We start from the raw sequence: 24636 nt of genomic DNA on the forward strand, positions 1-24636 counted from the left end.
GAAAGCCCTGAAACTATTACCAAGAAGTCTTTCCTGAAATGTAATTAGTGGTCTTTGTATTTATTTGCACTTATCTTAACTATTTGAATCATTCTCATTAATAAATTTATATTAAAAAGTATATTAATTGAATTAAAAATATTTAAAACTTCTTGAGAAAACCAAAACACTTTTTTCCTGCAGTGATTTAAACAGCCTCTTCTATGACATAATCATATCGTCAGTAATCAAGTGAAGCAATGTAATAGGAACTTTTTGATTAACATCACCAGTTTGCATTAAGAAGAACCAAAACCCCTTTGCCTGTATAATGGGATCTGTTAAAAAACCACATTATTGACATTTTCGTGAAAGCTATTCACATACAAAAGAACTTCCTAAACCAATCTAAAATGAACTTAAACCTCTTTAATAAAACTCACTGTGAAATACATATTTTGAACATTGGAATTTAAAGCATACTATTAAAGGCAGTAATATTTGCTCAACCATTTACAGTTTATGAAGTACTTGAAATATATTTAATAAGTGATCCAATTTCTAATATTCACGTAGTATGAATGTGCTATTCTAAAGCAGAGTGAGAAACTTGCTGTGGAACTGCTTCCTCTCTTCCCCACCATCAGGGCAAGAATACTTTCTTAATAGGACTCAGACGGTATCTTTTGAGCACTCCAAAACTGAAGCAGAAAGCTAAAGTATTTTTATATCGAGAAAGATACTATTATTATGTTTTCTCTAAAGTTTATATTGTATAGCTAAAGTAAAAAGTAAAATTCAAGGGAAGCCTAAATTAGAATTGCTCTTCAGGGGATCAAGCTCATGTCTTAAAATGTGGGAAAAATGTATCATGTATATGTAGCTGATAAGCACTTTTAGAAAGCCAAAATGAAAAGGAAAATGTGTGAAAGAGAGAGCAAGGAAAATGGCTAAGAGCAAAATCATGAGTAGGTATTTAAAACAATATAAAATTTCCATGTGGAAAGTTCATATAAAGTGTGTAATTGTGCCCCAAACCTAACAGTGAGCCACATAAGCACCCGGATGTAGGGCTAGCTGCATGCATTGTTTCTTATGCATGTGAGACTTGAGTCTGGAGAAGCCATATATACCAGAATGAGAAGCCATATATACCAGTACAGTGAGAGGTGCTGATGGCACAGAACAAAGGGCAGCATCAGAAAAAGGATAAAACACTGCACTGGATATGCACCTGAAGCTCACTGAGTGACACTTCCATGTTTTCCAACTCTCCTAATAATTTAAATTATTTGCAACACCTCCCCATGCAGAGATACTTGCTTGTAAGTATCATTTAGCACCCAAATGCTGACAAATTTGCCTCTATCCAAGAATGTTCCTATTACTGGTGAAAATTCTACAAGACAAAACCTTTATATTTTCTATATTAAAATGTTAAAATCCATTTATCTGGCAGTTTATCATCTGTAACTCCTGAAAATTGATTTGTAATTCAAAGAATCATGACACTGTTAGGATTATTCTTCATTCATTTCCCTTTTAAAACTTTATCTTCAAATGACCATCATAAACATAAAGATATAATTTCCAATGCAATATTTCTTCTCACATAAAATCACATACATTTCTTTAAAAATAAGTACAATTTTTAAGAATGTTAATGAGCCAAAATATGATCTTACCCTGGTATGTGTACGAATATGCATCTTGAGTCCATCATTTTTACTGAATCCTTTTTCACAGTAAGGACATTGATAGGGACGCTCACCTATGAATAAAGGAAGTCTCTATGTCAGAAAAGTATGACTTAGCAGAGCAAGCCCTGTGCCATCACTGTTCCTGGGCTCAGGTCCTGGCCCCTACACCTGTCCTGCTTCACCCAGGGCTCCAGCACAGCTGGGCAGATGCAGTATGGGCAGTGGAAAAGCCTATGACCTTCTACCCTTGAAGGAGACATGGCCCAGAGTAAAACCAACACTCAGAAATCAGTTGCCTTCATTAGGTTTGCTGTATATTCCCTCTAATATCTGAACCTAGTTAAATTTCCTATTTTTAAGATTCTATTAAAAATGTTATATTAATCAATACCTGTCAATGTACTACTCATTAATAGGAGTCTTTATTTAACTGGTTCATTGATAACTTTGTTTAAAAAGCTTTCATATCTGTCTCAGGGGTATGAGTTTCAAAATAATTTCATAGGGGGCTGGGGATTTAGCTCAGTGGTTTCACCTCCTGCTGCACAAGCACAAAGACCCGAGTTTGATCCCCGGTACCAAAAATAATAATAATAATAATAATAATAATAATAATTTCATAAAACTGTTGAATATAAACATAACCTTTGGTTATTTAAAACACGTAACAATTGATCCATACTTTCTGATAAAGCCAAGTATACTTCACACAGATGTCATAATTTAAACAACAGTTAAGATGTTAAGACAAGCAAGCATACACATGCACATTGCATTTTAAAAAAATGTTACTGTGAAATTACAAAATGTGACAAAATGTAACCTCTCAAAGGAATCTGAAGATGCTGTCTTGTCAAAAGCTAATTATCCAGACTGAACAGCAGCTCAGAATCACTACTGCATTTATTCTTTCATTTAATAACGTACAAACATGGCAGGATGCTAGACCTTGGCTACATATATTAAAAAAGGGGGACACTAGGGATTTAGCTCAGTGGCACCATGCCTGCCTTGTAAGCACAAGGTCCTGAGTTTGATCCCTGGTATCACACACACACACACACAAAAACCCCAACAACAACAACAACAACAAAAATCATACCTTCAGCAAATATAAACCTTTTATCTGTCTGTCTAACTCCTCAGAGCCAGGTCTCTGACTAAAGTATCTACAATTCCTCTGCTCTCTTGTGTCCTGCCAGGTCCAACCTGAGCATCCTATGCACTGTCCCAGTGAGCGCCCTGACCTACCGGGGGAACAGTAAGCTCCCTGCTGCCTAACTCAATGGCCACTTTTCAAGCAAGACCCGCCTTGTCTGGTTCTCTGTCTTTGACACTGCATCATGCGACAGACAGCTAGATCCTGAGGCTCAAAGCCAACCAGGGGCATACAGGTCCTCACACTATGGGTCCAGTACATAATGTTCTACTGGTGGCCCCAACTAAATGGCATTTATGGCCTCTCCTCTTTGACTGTGGGAAAGTGTGGCTTTTCATAGTCAACAGAACAAGGGCTTTTAACATCTAGGAAACTTAATTTAATTTTCAACCCTAAGTGGATATAATGTGCTCGTCTTAATTCTAGACCTCTGTTAACCTCCTTTCCCCATCTCCAAACACCCAAATGTCCCCTAGAGGCTCTCATTGGGATACTGCACAAACAAATCAAAGTCGGCATGAATTATTCCGAATTCATGATCTTATGTTTCCATCTTGCATACCCTATATATTCTGTCCTGATTAGTTCATTCACCTTCATCCATTTATCAAATAAGAAACCTGGTAATAAAATTGTACTGTAGCTGGGACTCACACTAAATGAGATTTTAGCTGTTCTTGACACCAAAACACACAAAATGGGTAGCTATATGACATCATAGGATATGTAAATGTGTTCCACTACAGTAACCTTTTATTACCTGTATGTGTGCCATAACATCATGCATACTTTATATAGACACAATAAAATGTACTCAAAAAAGGAAAGAAAAGAAAAAAACCCTGAGAGACATCCAAGATGCTTTTTTCACTCATTTCTCCCTCATCTAGTCTTTAAGTTATTTAATTTCACTCCTCTGGCACTTCTAGAATGCTTTTCTCTTCAGGATTGTTCTGTTTAGATCTAAAATGTCCCCTAAGTCTCATGAGGTCACAGACAGGGCTTTTGGAAGGTGATTGGATCATGGGTGCTATAGTCCTCACTGAGTCATCATTGATGAGCTCACCACTGAATGTGCGGAAGGCAGAGGTCTGTGGGGGAGGAGAGTCAATGGGGGCCGCCTCTGGAGGCCTCTTCCTTGTTTTTCTCTAATTCTCAGCCACCCAGCAATGAGCAGCTTTGTTCCACCATGCCTTTCTGCCGTGACCTTTCTGCTTCCAGTCAGCCAAAGATGGTCAGACAGGTCTGAAACCATGACCCAAAATAAGCCTCTCCTCCTTTACATTCCAAGGACCAGTCAGGTATTTTGTCCCAGCAATGGGAAAGTTCACCAATGCAAGGATGATGACAAAAAGGAAAGCAATAACAGCAGCATCTGTAACAGTATTCTTTATATCTCTTTTGGGCTTAAGTAATTTTAGCTACAGGGAAAGAAAATAGTAACTTGGTACATTTTATTAAGCTTGTTTAACATATAGTTATTTACCTGTGTACTACAAGTGTTTTATTTTTGTTTGGTGGCAAGACAATACATAAAGCTATGTGATAAAAAGAAAATACCTGTAAATCTTAAGTTTCCTAGAAAAATTTTTAAATAATTTTATGTAAGTATAAAATGGTATTGTTTTATCTGTAATCTATACCTGATTTGTTGATTGACTGCACTGTTAATAGATAACTCACTGACTTTTTTTTTTTTTTGGTACCAGGGATCGAACTTGGGACCTTGCACTTGAGAGGCAGCCAATGAACTCACTGAATTGTTAACAGATAAGAAAGAAATATTTTAGTATTATTATCTGTCAGTAAAATAATCTTACCTAAAAAATCTAACAATCTATTTTGCAATCTATGAAGAAAATAAAAAATTATCTGGATGCAAGAATTACCACCACTAGTAGTAGCATTTTACTGTACTGTTTCCTTCTTGTGCATATGATTAAAGGTCAAATATTTCAGAACTCAATAAATGATAGTTCATATAATCTGAAACAGAAAAATACCTGTTCTGTCAGCATGTTAATAATTATTAAATTCATTTACCTATTTGCATATTAAGAAAAAATTGCTATTCTTAGGTTTTCATCAAATTATGCTCATAACACTAGATATTATTTCAAATTATTGAGTGGTATCATTCTAGAAAATATTTTTGTCTATGCATAAAATGTGCTGTGAACAGGAACTAATGTTCAATCTCAGTTATGTTCAATCTGAGTTATGTCCAATGACACAGATTTCTCTCTTTTACTTGAACACTGACAGGCACAGCCTTTGGTGGGCAATATGACCCAACTCCAAATAACTAATTATTTCATCTCTCAGGTAGATATGGATACCAATTGTCTTTATTTTGCTTAGATCAATCACAATATTCAAATTCTAACACAAAAATTAAACTTTAAATTAGAAAAAAAAGGAGATAAGTCAACCTAAATGGAAATAATAACAACAGCTGGAACATACAGAATATACTATTGGATTCTGTTCTACAGTTCAAAATGCTTAACATATATTAGCAATTTTAACTCTTGCAACAACACTGTGACCTAAGGATTCAAATGAGGGAAGTACAGCACAGAAAAGGTTAGTAATTTACTTAACCTAACAGAGCTATTTAATGGCAGAATGAGAATTTGAACCCATACTTTACCCCTGTGCCATCATATAAATTAATAATATGGCTAGCACTTTGTGTAAATGGGGTTAGATTTTTTAAATTTAATGACAAAACCCTGCTTCTCACATTAGCAGACAACATTAACTAGATTTTTCTTGCTGAGACATTCAAGCAATCTTTTAGTCATCAACATTAATTAGGAAAAAGGAGGGGACAGGTTAGGAATGTGTTTTGTATCACAACACAAATGCAAAGTGAATGCAAATATCGACAATATTAAACTGTATCTGTAGATTGAGACATATACATATATATATATATATATACCTTCAAAATTTAGAAGGGAAATATAATATTGGCCAATATCACATACTCCTCTAGAGACTGAGCTATCAATAATCAAATTTAATGAGTATAGCGGCATAAACAATACCAGAGTGAATATGATAACAAAATGTATTTCGATAACTAAAACATTAACGACTTATTTACAGGTTTTCTTTTCTCTAAATTATGTTCTGGCACTAAGTGAAATTATAATTCACTGTGCTTTCTTTGAACACATCAAAACAAACAAACAAAAAAAGCCAGAAATATCATGGTAATTATAAAGGGTTAATTTTAGGTTGATTTTAAAGGCACCATAAAGTGGATGCTCCATGAAGTTAGTATATTCATTCATTTAATAGTTATTTTGTCAGCACATACCATCTTCTAGTTACTGTCCTTGACTTTGGGAATGCACTTACAAATAGATAAAATTACATTAAGAATATAAAACAAAAGAAATAGGTTTAAGAAAGACCTCTGGGGCCGTGGATTTAGCTCAGTGGTTCTGACGCTTGCCCCGCAAGCACAAGGAGCCAAGTTGGATGCCTGGTACCAAAAAAAAAAAAAAAAGAAAGACATCTGGGCTAGGAATTGGGCATATGGAAAACTTCAGACAAAGTCATTAGGAAGGCAAAGTGATTGAATGAATGTAGTTCCTTAATGGATTATTCAAGTACACATCTTTTATAATTCATCTTTGAATTAGGCATATTTCATTTTACTGGTCTTGAAATAAGTATATCCAAATTATTAACTGCTAGCACACCTGATATGGAACTAGCTTGAAAGTATTTAACTGTATGGGGTGCTCAGTAAGGAGCCTTTCAAAGGAAGCTAGTGGTAGTGGAACATCTGGATGCCACATGGATCACTGTACCCTCAATCCAGCCTGGTCATCCAAAAAGTCACCTTCAGCCTTTGACAAAGAAAATGCATTATGAAAGCTACCATACCCTGGCAAGCGTGACTAAAAAAAATAGGAAAAAATCAGATTTTAGCTTATTATGTGCTTTTAGAATTATAATATATTGACATTAGCATTGTTTTAGGCCATATAATTTAAAGACATTAAAACTCTAGCCCTCACCAAAGAATCAATAACATACTAACATTAAAAGAGCAACTTGAAAAAAAATGGTGAAGAGTTTAGCCTAGCATGCATCTTAATTATAAAAGATCCTAAAGCCAGGAAATCATTGAATATATTTTATTATTATGTAACCACCTCAACATCCAACATCTTGACACAAATCTTTTCTAAAGATCTGTGTTTACACAACATGAAATTAATAAAGAAAATCTTTCAAGCCACTTCAACCTTGATATTTTTAAATTAGGTCATGGATTTAAATTAAAAAGTGAATTTGATTACTCTAACAGAAGCAATAAATTTTTATTCATTCCACTAAACACACTCAGTTAGTACATTTAGTAATAATGAGCAAGATCTACCCTGAAGTTTAAAAAGTGCACCAAATGGTTAAGATAATGAATTCCATGTTTAATTGCACCACATTTTTTAAAAAAGTATATAGCCAATGTGTTCTATATTTATTATTACAGGTTTACAGTGCATAATGTTTACATGCCTTGTGGAAAGTTAGTACATGTACAGAAAACACCTTAATTCCTTTTTCACCCCTTTTCCCTCCTCTCCCTCCCTGTTCCCTCCATCTCCTGATCCCTTTCCCGGTGGAGAACAATCTATATCCCTATTTCTATTATCTACCTTTTATTTTGCTCTTTATTTATCCTCTAGGTTTGTCACATAAGAGAAATCATGCAATATTTAAGCTTTTTGCCTGATTTCAATTATGATCTCAGGGTGCATCCATTTTCCTACAAATGACCCAAGTTTATCCTTTGTTATGGCAGAGTAGTAGTCCATTGTGCCCCATATTTTTAAAACATTTTTATACACAAGTAGGAAAACAATATATAATATACATGCAAAAGTTTTAAGAGATATTTAATGGAATAAAATTGTAACATTTTCATAAAGTATTTTAATAATTTTAACTTTTAATCTGTCATTTAGTATATTTCAAAAACATGTAGCTTTCAGAGAACTTTCATAAATATTTAAAGAGATGAAAAGTGTACACACAGAAAAATGTAATTTAAAATACAATAAAATCAAACTCAATTATTTTTCATGAATCCAAACTCAACTTGAAATAAAGATTTTGGAGCCATGGCTTTATTTTTTACTTCGTTTTCTAATAAAAATCAGTTTTGGAGATGGCGATACTTCAACTGCAAAACAAACCTTGGAAGTGTATGTTTCCAGCAAAAATATTCTGAGATGGTTCCATACGGTTGAGCTTTAAAATACATGTATTATATGGGAGTTCTTTAGAAGAAATTTATTTACATTTATTTTTCACAAATATCAGAGGACTGGGTTACTATGCTTTTGTGGTCTAAGGAACTTACAAAACAACAGACTGAATCATTCTGAATGAAAATTTAACCAAAAAGTACAACTGAGAAAGCACCACCCAATTACTTTTCCAATTCTACCATTCTCATCTGCAACATACAGAGCATCTAATAAATTAGAAGTACACCACTGAGAGAAGTGAAATGCTACACTGACAAATGGGAGTAGCTCAAGTTCATTCTTGGCACCTTTCTGTGAACTGAAATGCTTTTTTTTCCTCTAGCCAAAAGAGTCATGAAAATCCACTGACCTTGCTGAACCCCACCTTGCTAGCTGTACAATGTCCCATCAATCAAACCTGGAGGAATCTCACTTGACCTAAAGAAGTTAAACCTGAGGACACCATCTTTGAAAGAAAGACAACAAAATCCTGAACTTGACATTTACTGCTTGAATATTTACAAAGATACTCTACTTTTTGAAGCTTTAAGTGTTTAAATTATAAGGCAGTGAGTAATAAAATGTAAAAAACAATTGAGACAAACTTTACTTCTCAAAACATTTTTGCTACCAGAATCAAACTGGATCAAATCTTTTTTTAATGCATTATTTTTCAAAAGACTCTTACAGTTGCAGAGTCCCTCCTGCTTTTATCAAATGACATGAGGTTCAATGGAAAGAAGGTAGAACAAAGACAGCCATCCTCTCACTAAATTCCCGATCTCAACAGACAGAGCTGGACTGGTTGAAGTCAAAACAAAAACTGAATTTTACTGATGAAAAAAATGGAAAGCAAGAAAGGGCAAAAGTCAATGAATAATTTAAAACTATAATTTTTACAGGAAGAGAAAGCAGAGGGTCCTCTATTCAGGAGGCTTTAGCACTGGCCAACCAGGTATATAAATGACCCCTATTAACTCATGATTTGTCTAAAGGGAGCAAGATGCCTTCAGGAGGTCCTGGAGGCAAGAGCTGACAGAAGCCAATTGGGCCATTTCACTAACAGCAGAAAGGGCTGGGCACTCCAGATACTGCCAAAGTTTTTAAAGTCTTGGCCAAGACACAAAATGTCTGTCATGAATGTTCCACACTATGGCAAGGGGCCATTTTTCTTAAGGAGGGAGTGCTTTAATTACTGATTTGGTTTTATTCTTAAGAGAGTCAGGCTTTGGTAGGAAAAATTATTAATCCTTTCACCCAGAAGTTTTCTGTTTTCAGGAATTTCTACCAGTATTTATGAGCACAGTTTGTGAACAGCGGTCATGGGGTGATCAGCAGTCGAACTTTGGGTGCCGAAACACAGAAGATGCACATAAATACTGCCAGCAAGGATGGCTCAGGAGTGCCTTTGAGAGTAACTCTGAGAAGTGAAGACAATCAAAAAACCATTTTCCCCCTAAAACTAGAGAAGTTACGAAATCTTCCTTAACCCTAAGCATAGTGTAGAGTTGCAGAAAAACGGCACAAGGAAGTTGGTATTATTGGGGGTATGATAGAAATAGAAGGAGAAAGCACTTATTAGAGGAAATGAAATCTTCAAATTTCAAACACTAATTGAAAATGATAAGGTTGGAGGCCCCAAGGCCCTAGGTTCTAGGCCAACCACCCTCCCCTCAAAAAGTGATTCAAACTTAATAGAACTATCCTATTAATACTAACAATTTATCAATAGATAACATTGTTGAACTGCAGCTGAAAACTACTGTCTAGGCTATTTCCATTTTTTCAGAATCATAGTACTACATCAAAAAAGAAATGATTAAAATACAAGTTACAAAATGGTGGTATAGTTAAATAATCCATCTAATTGAATCTCTGTGACTATATTAATTCATTTGGTGATCATTCATAACACTAAGACAAATGCTACTCCTTCAGTCTTCCCTCCGTGTCCTTATACAAAGTCCTTAACATAAGGACTGTAATTTTTGCATTAAAAAATTAGGGCCTTCAATATTTTTGAAAATAAAAAATATAGATAATACCATTAAGAATGTATTATCTTCTGGGCCGGGGATTTATCTCAGTGGTTTCGCCGCCTGCTGCTCAAGCCCAAGGACACAAGTTCGATCCCCGGTACCAAAAAAACCAAAAAACAGAAGAACGTATTATCTTCTAAATTATTATATGAGCTTTACACTAAAACAAAATTATATTGGTGAAGATTGAGTAAAGATAAAAGAAAAAAGAGGAAGAAATGATACATTCCACTGATCTGGTTGGTGATTAGAAATTATTTGACTTGTCAAGATAACACTTGAGAAAACAAACAAAAATACATAGTTCCAGACTACCCATGACTATGAAAATGTCAATCAGCATGTGTTGGGGAAAAGCTGAAGTGTGATGCTGAGGAAATCATTGATTTCTATGAAGATTCTACATGATGATTCTGTTAACTCTTAGTCTATCTGCAGGTAACAGATATATGATTTGGCCTAATGTTAGCTATGAAACACTCAGAAATAAATATGGCAGAATAAATTCCTTTTCAACATTTGTAAGTCATCTAATTCCTATAAAACTATGGAATACATTTTAAAGTTTTATTTGTGCTTATAATTATTTTTTGTTCCACTTATTAATGTCATTATCCTATAATTACTTTCAATTTATAGCTACTGTTTTAATGTTGAACAAACATCCTAAAAACAATGAATTAATTCCTTTAGAAAAAGTATTGGAAGAAAAACAATAGCCAAAATCCAAGTGTAATCAAATTTTAATACACCAATCTTTTATTTCTGAGATGATTACAGGTATTTACAAAAAAATTAAATATTTCCTAAGACAGTGATTTATTACTACATTCAAATAACAGTATTCAAGACAGCCTGGAATAGTAGGGCCAACACAGCCGGTATCTATTAACACGGAAAGTTGGTTGGAACTCTAGGCAAGTAATTAACCTCCTGGCCCAGAGCTTTAAAAACCTAAAAGCTGTTCTTAGTATTTCTTTCATAATTTATGAACAACTGATGGAATTCATGTCACAGCCTGTGGATTCCCTTGCTGAATGAACCCCAGTTCCCACTGACCCCAAGAAGCTATAAACCCACAGGAGAATGTGCTCTACCATTTCAGCTGACCCACAGAGTGCCATCTCAGTCATTCCAGCAGAAGAAACTGGATGATAAATTACAGAGCAGCTGGCCAGACACATACTCGACCACTTGCCTCCATTGATGATGACAGCAACACACTCTACCCACACCCTAGCTCACTCCTGGCCAGCTCTACTTGACAGCAAACCCTCATCTGCAATCCACAGATGATCAATAATCTGCTGCTGAAAGTATGAAAAGAGAAGTATGATCACTAGAAGCAGAGGGTCAAACAGTGTATCAAGTGAGTCTGAGTACCTGTAATTAAATGCAGTTAAGAATACAAAAACAAAGCATATCCACACACCAGCAGCAACAGCTCTCAGTACCACTCAGTCAGCTTACACTGCTAGGCACCTGCTAAAGTGCTTTAAGTATGCCTTCTCATGTCCCTAAAAACAAACTCGGTAGTTGACACTATTATTACACCTATTTTCAGTTGAGAAAACTCAGTTTTGAAGAAATAAAGTAAATCATTAAATATCTTAGAGGGTAAAAAATAAAAAGGAGTTCAAATCTGTAACCTGACTCTACTATCCATACCCTGGATATGAACCAGATATTAAACAATAAATTATTAGTTGACTGTGTGCTAGAAAAGTTTCTGCATATTTAGAGGTAAGTATTCAGTAAGACCATGGGAATACACTACAGGTCCTCAAGTTTCCAAGAAAAGCTTATTATCTTCAATTGGGTGACATATCAATGACAAATATCATCAAAAGTTATGGAATTATGTAATTCTATAGTAGGTGCAAGGGCAACAATAAGAGTTAGCTTGGGGGGGGGCATTTAGCTCAGTAGTTCCATCACCTGCCTCGCAAGCGCAAGGTCCCAAGTTCGACCCCTAGTGCACCCCCCCTCAAAAAAGAGTTAGCTAGGGGGCCTATCAATGAGTAAGAAATAAAAATATCAGCATGTGACATAAAGGAAAAGGTTAAATATTGGTTTAGTTCTAGATTAACCAATTACAAGTGTTTGTCTGAACTTAGGTAAATCACTACATTTTGCTAGACATTAGTTCACAGAGACTTGAACTGGGTAATTTCAGTAATTTCAGAAATTCCCCTCTATTCTAGAAGTCAAGAACATTATATAAAAAATGAGTGGACTTTAGAAGTTAGATACAAGTTTTATGAAAAATAACATTTTCAAAGTTAATGGAAAAACCAAAGTTTTGTCAAATTTCATGCTAGCTCTACAGAATAACGGTACTGGGAATATGAGAGACAAAGGAGATGGAGAAGAAAAATGGCAAAGCATGTATATAGCTGGTTGGTTATTTAAGGTGGAAAAGGATAAAATCAATCACAGCATGAATTGAAAGAACTGAAGAGTTTAAACATGTTAAACATTATAAACAAAAAAAAATGAAAACAGACATAAACAACAAAGACTCCTCTCAGAACTAATGGGGAGTAATCTAATAGTTAATTATCACTGTCTTGTAGAACAACCATTAGTCATGAGCCGATTAAAAAAAAACCCATCCCAAGAAAATTAATATGAAGGAAACTATCTTTAATGCTTCATACAACAACTTGTTACTGTGCTAGATTAAAAATGTTGGAAGATATCCACTGGCAAACTGTAAGGAAGAAACATAAATTGGAGTCATGTTCCTTTCTCCTCTGTGAAACTGAGTGTTATTTGATGTAATAAAAAAAGAGAAGTGACTTTCAAATTATCGACAGACAGTTTAAATGCACTATGTAAACCAAATGAAATTGACTCCAACATGCTGGAAAAAATGCTAAGTGACTATTAAGTCCATAAAAATCTCATTACATTTCAGTGTAATCAAAGGTTCACCTTCCAATTAATAATCAATTTCTAGAAATGAAAAGACATAAGATTCAATTTAATATTGCCTGTTCTGTCTGTTTTTGGTCACTATAAAGATGAGTCAAGAGTAAATGAACATATTAACATTAAGGGAAAAAAAAAATCACACCAAAATCAAATCACTTGGCTCTAAATCACAACATTTTTATAGTGCTGAAATAAGACTTTAGAATCTCATTCCTAGTCTTTATACTGGGAAACTTAGAGAATTTCTGTACTTCATAATTAATTATAACAAATATGTAGCAAAAAGGAAGAGAGAACACAAAACAGAATTTGAAATCAAAAGGTTTAGGTCTTATTTATTTGGTTCTAATAGGTCATCTGAATGCGGGGGAGGAAGAGGGCATAGAAGGACAGATAAAAGAGGGCAGGAATATGATCAAAATACATTATATATATTGAAACCCCCTCAAACGGAGGGTGAAACAGAGGGTGATGGGGGAACAATTATAGTATGTTATATGCATGTACAAATTTGACAAAATGAAACCCATTAAAGGATGCAGATAAAAATAAAAAGGGTGAGAAACCTCTGGGCTGTGAGAGGATGGACTTAGATGCTATATTTGAGAGAGCTTCCCCTCTTCCACAGACTTAAGTAAAGTCATGAGCCCAACCTGCACTGGCAGAACCTAGAGATCCCTGAAGACCTAGGGTGGGCATGAGCAATATGGAGGGTGTGTGCTGAAAGAGGTGCAGGGAGGCTGGGGGATTTAGCTCAGTGGCATCGTATCTGCCTCACAAGCACAAAGTTGTGAGTTAGATCCCCGGTACAAAAAAAAAAGGTACAGGGACATGGAGTATATTTTTGTATTCACTTCTTTTTCCTGGCCCATTTGAGGGTAAGATACAGAAACATCCCATACCTAAATATTTTAGCATGATATTCTAATAACAAATTACTTGCATAATCATAATATAAGGTTAATTTATTGTAAAGGTTTTGTATGTTATAATTAAAATTTTGATAAAACTGGAAGCAAAGGACAATCTGGAACATGAAAATCTCAGCACTGCTGTAAAGAAATTTAAGAAGAAAAGGAAAAAATGATAATGCAAGAAATTATTTTACCCAGTAAAGACTTACAACCCAATGTAAATGAATACAACTCATTTAACTTGAGAAAAGTTATATTAACAAATCCCAGTATAGAGTAGAATTTTAGTTATTGTGCTTATGACAATTAATTGACCATTTATTATGAACCAACACTCACTGTCTGACAGAAATGATCTCATTCGTTCTTCACAAAGAACCTAGGAGATAAAATGGGGGCTTAGAGAGGTTAAATAATGTGCTCAAAATTCACAACTACCAAGAGGTGGGGCCAGGATTTGGACTGGAGTTAGTTGTCTCCAAAGCCATGGCTCTTTCCCATATGCAGGGTTCATTCCCAAGATGGAGGATGGCAGAGTAGGAGACACAGTTGAGACCTGCTTCTACTAAGCAGGGCAGCTGCCTACCTGGGGAAAGGTCTTTAATCTCATTGCAATACCCTTGTTATGGTTTAGATCTGAATATCTCTCACAAAAGCCTCATGTGTTCAGAGGTAGGGCTTTCAGGAGGTGGCTGGGTCAAGGGGCTATTCTCATCAATTAGTCCAAAATTGATTCTTGATTTTGTAGCTGAATGTGCTGTTAGGAGGCGAGGTCTGGTCAGAAGAGGGAGGTAACTCCGGGCTTGACCTGGAAGGGTGTGACTCCCTCCCCAACTCCTCCCCTTGCTCGTGCTTCCTGGGTACCATGATGTGAGCAGTTTTCCACTACCAGACCCTTCCACCATGCCCTTCCTGCCTCAGAGGCAGCTGACTATAAACTTCATCCTCTAAAAATTATGAGCCAAAATAAACTTATCTTGCTTAAAGTTGTGAGTGTCAGATATTATGTCTCCAGGATTGGAAAGTGCCTAAGACAGCTGAGTATCCCAAAGCCCTACTAAATGATTTAAAATATCCATAAATGTCTTGCTGACAGGATAATCTTTTAGCAAAGTTCTATTTTTTGCTATCTGCAGGTAAATTTTAAAGCTCTGAAATAGAGGTACAAATATGCCCAAATTTGAAAAGCCTTAATGATTTTCTGCTTACAATTATAAATATAACAGTATCAACCCAACAGTGAACAGTTCCTATACAACACTATAGTCAGAGTTGGAAAACTTCCCACTCATCAGCTGGCTTATTGAAATCCAGATTCTAGCAAAGGCATTGACAGGAGACATTAGCATGTTTCATCAGAAGGAAGAGCAAAAGCTTGAGAATTTATTATCAGGAAAGCCAAAGCATTAGTTGGAAGCAATACGAGTCTGAGAAATCAGATAAAAGAAATGGCCCTAGTTAGACAGAATGGGCCTTTGTCAGCTGGGTCCTTATTATGAGTCAACACAATCTTCCCTGCCTCTTGCTCCTTACCCTCCCCAATACACATACACACACACACACACACACACACACACACACACACTCTCACACAGATTTTTTGCTAGGTATTTATCCATCTAGCAGCAGTTCTTAAAGTAGGACCCCTTTACCTCTGGGGATTCCCAAGATTCTCACAAGGTCTGCAAGATTAAAAGTACTTTCATAACAATTCTATTGAGTGAGTTATTTGCCTTTTCCACCATGTTGACATTTACATTAATGATACAAAAGTTTTGGGGGGAATGAAACTGCTGCTGTGGTGTGTATGGACCAATGGCCTCAAACTTTTCTACTAATCATGGCAGTTTTCACATCCACACACTCATAGTAGAAATAAATGCCAGTTATACTTGAAAATATCCTTGATAAAATAAAAATGAATAATTTCATTAAATCCTAACTCTTGAGTACCATCTTTTTAATATTCTTTGTGATAACATGGGAATTAAGCTGGAAGTACTGGTAATGCATGCTAATATAGGAAAATCACCTAGGGAAAGGCACCAGTGATGGAATTGGGAGATGTACCGCAGCCTCTTTCATAGAACACCATTTTTACATTTGAAGCGAAATGACTGAGAGACAAAGCATGGTTATTAAAAGTTGGGTGTTTTGGGGCCAGAGATTTAGCTCAGCGGTTCTGCTGCCTGCCTTGCAAGTGTATGGTCCCGAGTTTGATCCCCGGTACCAAAAAAAAAGTTGGGTGTTTAATGCACATTTATTTTTTGAATATAAAAGAAGTAAGCTTATAATTTTAGGAAAAAATAATGAAAGATATCATAGCATTTGTTACAAAATATGAAAATTAAAACAGGTAAAGCCAAATTCAGAATTTTGGAAAACTTGTGTCTGCTGTCATGTGCTTCAAAGCTTCCAAATACTCAGACTGTCTAATGAGAACAGTGATGATATTAACAAATGTGGAAGATCTCCTCACATCAGTGACAGGATATATTCCAAATTACTTGAGCATCATGTTACAGAATCTCTCCGGGGTAAAGGATCATTGAAAGTGCAACAGACCAATTTCCTCGAATGTAACAGAACAGAAAAGCTTACTGAGATAATTTTAGGTTGTACACTACAAGAAGCCTTTAAAAAAACTACCACCTTTTAATTTTTAACACAGTAACAAATATGCAAAATTATTTGACGAAGACTTAACATACTCTCATGCTTTGAATGCCTATCTACGCAAGGGCAGATTTCTTTCAAACCCTCCAACCAAAATTATGCACTGCAAAAGGATGAATGAAGAAACAGATATGAGAATATAGCTGTCTTCTCTTAAACTAGACAGTAAGGATTTACAGAAAAGTAAAACAATGTCTCCAGTCTCGCTAAATGATTTCTGGTTTGGAAAAAATGCTACTACTTTCTCTTAAAATATGTTAACATGTAATGAGCATATTGTCATTTTTATCAAAATAACAATTTTTAAAAATTTTCTAACACAGTGAGCGGCTTTAAGTGCTAATACAGTAAATAGCTGTATCCCTAACCCACATTAGCTCCCCTGGGTCCCCAACTGTACAAGTGTCACAGAGCAATGAAGCCATAGTTGGCATCACTGCTTCTGTTTCACAAGGTCTGCATCCGCTGCCTTTGCTGCTTGGGTACCATCTTCACTCGTGGTTTTTGCTACTTCACTGTATCCTCTCTAAATCATATACAAGGAAATATTCCCTAAAGAATATGCCATGACCCTTTACCTATGCCACACCATAGCACGACCATAAATTGCTACACCTACCATTAGGAGAGGGCTGAATAAAATCATGTGACTTTATAAGGAAAAGAGAGAGGAAACATAACTCAAAATGATAACAGCTCTACTGTCAGAATAGTAAAATAATTATACAATCCCATGTGAATACTGATGTAGCTTGGGAAGGTTCATAATCATGCACCATTCAGAGGGAAGGACAAAGAAAATTAAAGAAAAGCAAATCACCATTTGTTCACACAAGAAAAGAAACCCATGCCAGGACTATTGTGGAAGCCCAGATGGCAGCCACCAGCCAGGTCTCTGTGGTCACCGACACTGTCCGGCACCCAGCACACTTCCAACACATCCCCAGCCGCACTGCCAGGAAGTTATCATTGAACAGACTTAACTTCAAAAGAACCCAAAGAGGGACTGTAAGGTGGGAAGGTAAAATGAGTTTGATTTTAAACAGACAAGTCTAGTTCTGAGTAAGTAACTATATAAAAATTAAAGTTATGCAATTACTCGTACAAACACCCTCCCTGTCAATATGTCCTGTCTAGGTTCTCTGTGCCTCCGCATCTATCTGTCCTGTCTATCTACTTGTTAAAATACACATGTTAGCTCACTGTTGCTCAGAGCTGCTGTCAGCATTCAGATGGCGGTGCCCTTGATCAGAAGCCACATTAATTAACAACCCTGGTAACTAAGTCATGTATAAAATAATTTGGATTTTAGGGTATTTTTAGATTACATGTAATATACAACATAATTCAAGACAACAACAAATACATAATACATTTAATATTTTTATCCAAGAAAATTCTTGAACCTCAAAATAAGTCTGCTTATTATTAGAACTTCATAGAGGATGATAATTAAAATTTTAGGAACAATTACTAGTTTAATTGCTTTATTCTTCTCTACTGCCTATATTTCCAAAAGTAAATAAAATACAGGCACTCAGAATTCTCAAGAATAGAATTAATTTGAAAAATCAAGTGTTCTACTTGATTGGGTTCATCCTTTCTGTGCTGGCATCTATGTCTTAATGCATTACGAACAGTGAAAGTTTCTGCCTTTTAAAAATATTATAGATCAACCAAAATTGAATTATAGCATGATGTATCAGGTCTTTGGATTCATTACTCTGCTATGCTGATGAACTACACTTTCCCTGTTCCCTACTTGCCCTCCCCTATACACAAATTATAGACATGAGCACAGACATGCACACATGAAAGCCGCTAAGCACACAGTAAGTTATATATTCAATGTGGCATAAAGACATCAACCAAGGATTGCTAATGCAGAAAGGAAGGTGGTTGACTTAATTATTGCCCTTATCCCACCCCAAATCCATTCAGCCCAACATACACACAGACACAGGAGAGAGGGATGCACAAGGACATAAGAGGCTACACCACTAGACCGCAGGGGCTGACTTCAGACTTCAAAACTCTCAGTTTCTTCTACTGAACAATCCACACACGATGTGCAAGCCATGTGCCCAAATTGAAGTGCACATGTTTCCAACATGGCTCTCTATGGCGCCTTTCCTTTGGCCTCTCTCTACTTTTCTTGTTGTTGCTCTCTACTGCTGCAACACAGCTGGACCTTGTCCCAAATGCCTTGCCTTCTCTAGATAACCTCTATTCAAGAAGACCTTCCTTTCCTTCTCTAGAGCACCTAGTAGTTCATAACCGTCATGGAGAAAGCTTGATCTATTCTTGGTTATGTGTGTCATTCAAAAGTATTTAAGTGGCTATTCTAAGACAATAAACACTAATTTGAACATTATGTTCCACTCTTGTCCTTTCCTTCACCCATATGTAGTAGCCATAGTAGAGATTCTCTGTCCTGCTTAAACTAAGATTTCTTCATTTACAGCACAGTTACTGTGCTACATACTATGCAAGGTGGGGAGATAAGGATTAAAGTCCAACACTATTGCCCTTGAGTAGGAAGCTTCATCTATACAACTGATTATATAGTAGACCATAAAAATACAGTCTATCTACTGAAAAAAATTTCAGAATATTGTAAAATCATTTAGATATCAAAATTAAGAATATTCAGGTCTTTTTGAAGTACTTATGTACATGGTAGATAAAATCCAGACAAGGTTCTTTTAAGAATGCTCAGTTGTTCACCCTTCAGAAAAGCACACCCTCCTTCATCAGAGAAATGGCACAGGAATAAGAAAAGAAGGGGACTTCACAGCCTAACAGATACTATAGTCACACCCCATTCCTATCCAATAATACCCGATCACATTCAAGTCGCATTCCAAAGACTCTAAATTGTAAAAAGCCATATTTGATATGAGTGACAGAAGAAATTGTAAGAGGAGGCCTGCACCCTTCTACAGAAAGTAAAACTATTATTCCCTTTTTCATCTGTTAGACTCCTATATAACAGAAGTCACAGTTATATCACAAGCAACCATTGTAAAAAACACTACTTCAGATGTTTTACTTAATTTGGGAAATTACAGTTATTCAAAATTCTTGTAGAGTGAGGAACTGTATTTTACATTACTATAAGGAAGATTAATTTTTTTTTTTTTTTTTTTTTTGGTACAGGGGATCAAACTCAGGACCTTATGCTTTCAAGGCAGGTGGCAGAAGCACTGAGCTAAATCCCCGGCCCTAAGGAAGACTAATTCTTAATCTTGGATTTACTTCAGTATACCACACCATCCTCTGTTTTGCCACAAGCTCTCTCAGTTGTTTTCATCCCTGATCATTTTCTATACCTGTGTGGCTCCGGATGTGAACTCGCAGTGTCCCACTGCTGGCAAATTTCTGGCCACAATATGGGCAGACTTTCTCCTTTTCTCCTGTATGTGTCTACAAGGAAAGGAAAAAAAAGAGCTGAGGACAAACATAAGGAATGGGGTAAAGATGATTAAGTGCCTCTGACAACAGTAAATCCTTATTGTCCAGGATTATGTTTCATTAAAATGTTTTAATATCACAATGAGATTTTAAACAATTTATCATGGATATTGCCAAGGGTTCAAAAAACTCATAGAAGTGTGCATTAGTGTTAATCTGAAAATAATTCTGCAGTTTACATTTTAAGCCTTTATGGAGCCTCCATCTAAAAGTGATTAAATTATACAAAACCAGTATATAGGAACAAAACCACATAATCAAAATGGGGCTATAGCTGTCTGTAACTGCTGCCAAGAAACATTTCCTTTGAAGCATTTTTCACATTCCTTGTGTGTATTTAATTCTTGAGGACAGAATTAATCTCAATAAAGTCATGTGTTACTTACACTATACTTATCTGGACTGACTTTAGTGCAAGCCAGAAAGGAACATAAATCTAATTTGATTTTTAAAATCAGCAAGTATTAATTGATTAGGCAATGTGAAGAAGCAGTTCTACCCTCAACATACCTTTAATTGAGGCATGAAACAATTATCGTGGGAAAGGTGAAGAAGTATAATCAAAGGTGAGTTTCAATAAATGCTGGAGAGTTTAAAAAGTAACCGCTCCAGAAAGAAGGGGCAGATGGAGTGTTTTAGACAGTCTCATCAGGACACCAGTTTTTCTAATAACATCAAAACAGATCATTCCAGTAAATGAGGGATCAAAGCTATTGATCAAGCCCCACTGTTTCTCAAACTCAAGAGGTTAAAAAAAAAGATAGATGGGGGCTTGGGATTTACCTCAGTGGTTCTAGAGAATGCTTTGGAAATTTGTTTTCAATGATAACTTACACATTAATAAAAGCAGACAATGGATCATTTGGGTTACTCTCACGAAACAGAGCTCCCAGGGCCTGTGTATCAATTAGTTCTTATGCAAATTACTGGCAGGTATTGTTATCTGAATTGTCATAGAGTAATGAAAATAGGAAATGTTTGTTTATAATGGGGTGTTTTCAGAAGGAAAAACTGGCTAGGATAGAGAAAAAGGAATGGGCTGTTACCACACCACCTGATAAAGTCACAGAACCATAATAGCACATTTTCATCTTCCATAGTCAATTAATTGTTAACTTTAATATATTACTTTCACAGCTTACTGGTATTTAATTTGCAAGTTTGAATATTTGTATTATAATCTATTTTAGATGTGTGAAAATGTCTTTGTCATTTTTATAAGAGATATAAACTACCTTAGTCAATATCACATAGTTTAGTCCTTTAGAACATTTTTCCCTTGAAAGAATTTATGCTATACTCAAGTTGGAGAAACATAATCTAATCAAGGGCCACACTCAGGTATCTCTGTGATTATGCACTTGGCAGAAGCTTAACTTTTCCATCTTTACTACAAGCTCTTATACAAAAGAGTTATACATCTTTACACTTTAATAAGAACCTTTTCCTTTGGTTCACACTAAGGTTCAATTAAAGGGAAAGAATTAACACTTTAACGTATTACAGACTTGTTTTCTCATGCCCAAAGGAGTAAAATATGGTAATTTTTTTCTTGACTAGAGTAAGATCATTTAAAAACTATCTATTATCACAGCATGGGTTATTCCAAACAGGTGACTAACAATTTATTCACGATATCTTTATAAAATTCACAAGATTTCTTTTCCTGCTATGTAAATATTTCATTATTCATGTACAAGGCCTAAAGTATGTCTCAGTAGAAGTTTCAAACTAAAGGACACTAATGCTATATTTATAAAAATAATTAAATATTTGTTTTTACTCAAAAATACATCTTATCACTAGTTATAGAATTTGGTTATAGAAGCTTGTTTTATAAGACATTGAAAGTACAATACTAAGCCATCTCAAATATGGATAAGAAAGAATGAAAATAATTCAATATAAGAACAAAATAGGATAAATGTTATGTGATAAAAGTAAACAATGCACTGCAATATTCAATCTGTGACAATCCATTGCTGCACTCAAAATTCTCTTGAAAACTATCTCTCTTTTTTCATGTACTAAAAAAAAACCCAAAACATTTGCTAAATGTATACAAAAAGTAATTCAAGCAAAATTTGAAAGACTATTCTATTCAGAGATTTTAAAAGGAAGATAGTATCATTATTCTTGAGCATTTAAGATGCAAGAAAAAAAGAGCTGCTTAATACAGTCTTTTTAAAACAATTATATTGAATACAGGTCCCAAAACCAAAATCATGCTGAAGAGGGAGTCATTTCTTCATACTCGTTAACACCTGCTAACTGGCAGTGGTGGAAAACTACCATACCTCATAGTCATTTCTGAAGTCATTGTTAAATTAACTGCATTTGTTACAATACAAATTATAATATATTTTTAAAATGTACTTAAGTGCATTTATCCCTCAAAGAAAAAACTTGTTGATTTGCTTAACGTATTTATTTAGTTAGAATAATGCAAAAATTTCCCAATCACTACAGGTAACAATACCATTTTATGTAAATCAAGCAAATATTTATGCAGTCCTATTCTGTACTGGGAACACCCTTGTGGCCTAGAGATGCAAAGAGAAGAAACATGGCAATTGTAGAAGGGCTCAGTCGAATAACTTCCCAGGAAACATCTAAATAAGCAATGAAACATACCTAAGTGAGCTACAAGTTCATCAGATTTTTAAAATAGAAAATTTACATTAATCCAAAAATTTAAAAATTGGTAAGCTTCTACCCATAGAGAATTCTGTACAGTTCACCTATGGGTATAGTTAAGGGTCACTGGGAAATCTACATCCACCTCTGAGGTTGTCTATCATGGAAAAAATACACCTATTTGAAAAATGAAGAAAATGGGTATTTTCTGAAGAGCTGGTATAAATTATGCATTTATCATTTTGAGTAAATATGTTGGTAAGTTAATATGAAATCATCACATGATAGTTAACATATATGCCCATACTCCTCAAACCTATAGCCCACAGGCTTCTACTTACTTTCTTATGACTTCTGAGCACAGATGGCGTAACAAATGCCTTATTACATAGTTCACACCTGTACTTCTTGTGTCTTTCATGGACTACCTGGATGTGAACATTTAATGTGTCTTTCCTTTTAAAGGTAGCATCACAATGATGACACTTGAAAGTCCTCTCACCTTAGGAACAAAATGTAAAATAGGAGAAACATAAGATGCAATAGCAGGGTTCTATAATTCCTCATCAACATTATTTTTATAATTCTAACTTACAATCATACATTTTTTTTTTCTTGGAACAAATTCCAGTTTCATATTTGCTAATTCAGTGTGTTAACAGAGGAAAGTCTGACTATCCTATGTTCTCAGTCACTCTGACTGGAAAATGTGGGAATTGAATCAGCTGATTTTCTACAGGTACCATGAACATGTTTTAAAGTATGCCTTTCCAGGTAGGATCCAGGGCTAAAGGTAAGTTTGCCATGACACAAAGCCTCTGTTGCTGTCATGCAAGGTGAGTTGCTTTTAGGGGTCCTCCCAAACTCCCCTCAAGTCCCAACATGGTCCCTCTGAACTCCTGGAAATGGACAGAGGGGGAATGTTCATAGATAACAGTTAGGAGGAAAGTAGCTGGGGGCAGACAGATAGACATCACTATACCACTCTCATTCTGGAGAGGAAGAGGCAGAAGCATGGAACATTCTGTCCTTACTCAGTGGGATCTCAGAGCAAGGACTGGAGGTCTCACCTGACCTGGCCCTTTGGCTCCTGTGAAGCAGCGTTCCAGGCCCTTAGGGAGGGAATTTGGGACAGGGGAATGAAAAGTGACAGTTACCACCTCTACCCAAGAACCCCTGGACACTATGAGGGTTTTCATCTTCTTCTTACTATCTAGGGCCTAGGCCTGAGAAGAAAGCATCTCTAGAAAATATGGTTAGAGATCTTAGGGGTACTTTTTTCACTCTTACATAATGCTCTCTTTTGTAGCTCTTCTCAACACGAATGTCTAATTTAAGGGCCATTGTAAATACAATTTCAGCAATGTGCATAATTAGAAGATGGTGTTTTATAATAGAACATTATAATAGAGCATGATTATATGAATAAAATAGACAGCATTTGAATATGTTTCCCTAAGATGTAGTAGCATAGATCCACACAGCATATCGACTACAACGTACAATATACAAATACTAAATGTTTTCTATGAAGTTGAAGATAAGATAACCTCATTTTCAGCCAGTTTCAACCAAGCCCTTCAACTTCCTTCTATTATAACTAGCACTAAATTTATAAGTGGGAAGATCCTAGAATTTCTCTAAATTTGAGAAAAAGAAGAGATAAAGGGAGAGACAAAAACAAAAAAGAGACAAGGAAAAGAAAATTACCTTCCCTTTGTCTTTTCAAACAGAATCCTGATTTCTAAATTCTTGTAAGCTGACATTTGAGAGATGCAACAAAGCCACATCCCTACCAAGAATGAACTCAACTGTGTGGATGCTGACAGCCACGTTTGCTACCTTCAT

General features: G+C 35.5%; 1 protein-coding gene across 5 annotated transcripts in view; it reads right to left on the reverse strand.

The window, feature by feature from the left end:
• Prdm5 (PR/SET domain 5) overlaps positions 1–24636 on the reverse strand; it is a 198036-nt gene that overhangs the window by 46043 nt on the left and 127357 nt on the right. For all 5 annotated transcript variants that reach the window (XM_021236440.2, XM_087193244.1, XM_013075911.3 and 2 more), the window contains 3 exons: positions 23130–23290; positions 20010–20103; positions 1665–1750 (listed from right to left, as the gene is read on the reverse strand). In XM_021236440.2, coding sequence (XP_021092099.1) covers positions 1665–1750; positions 20010–20103; positions 23130–23290 — 341 coding nt within the window. The remainder of the gene's footprint in view (positions 1–1664; positions 1751–20009; positions 20104–23129; positions 23291–24636) is intronic.

Source organism: Heterocephalus glaber, unplaced genomic scaffold (assembly GCF_053883595.1).
Source record: "Heterocephalus glaber isolate CG9 unplaced genomic scaffold, H.glaber_assembly_v1.0 deba00001586, whole genome shotgun sequence".
In the NCBI taxonomy this organism is placed as follows: Eukaryota; Metazoa; Chordata; class Mammalia; order Rodentia; family Bathyergidae; genus Heterocephalus; species Heterocephalus glaber.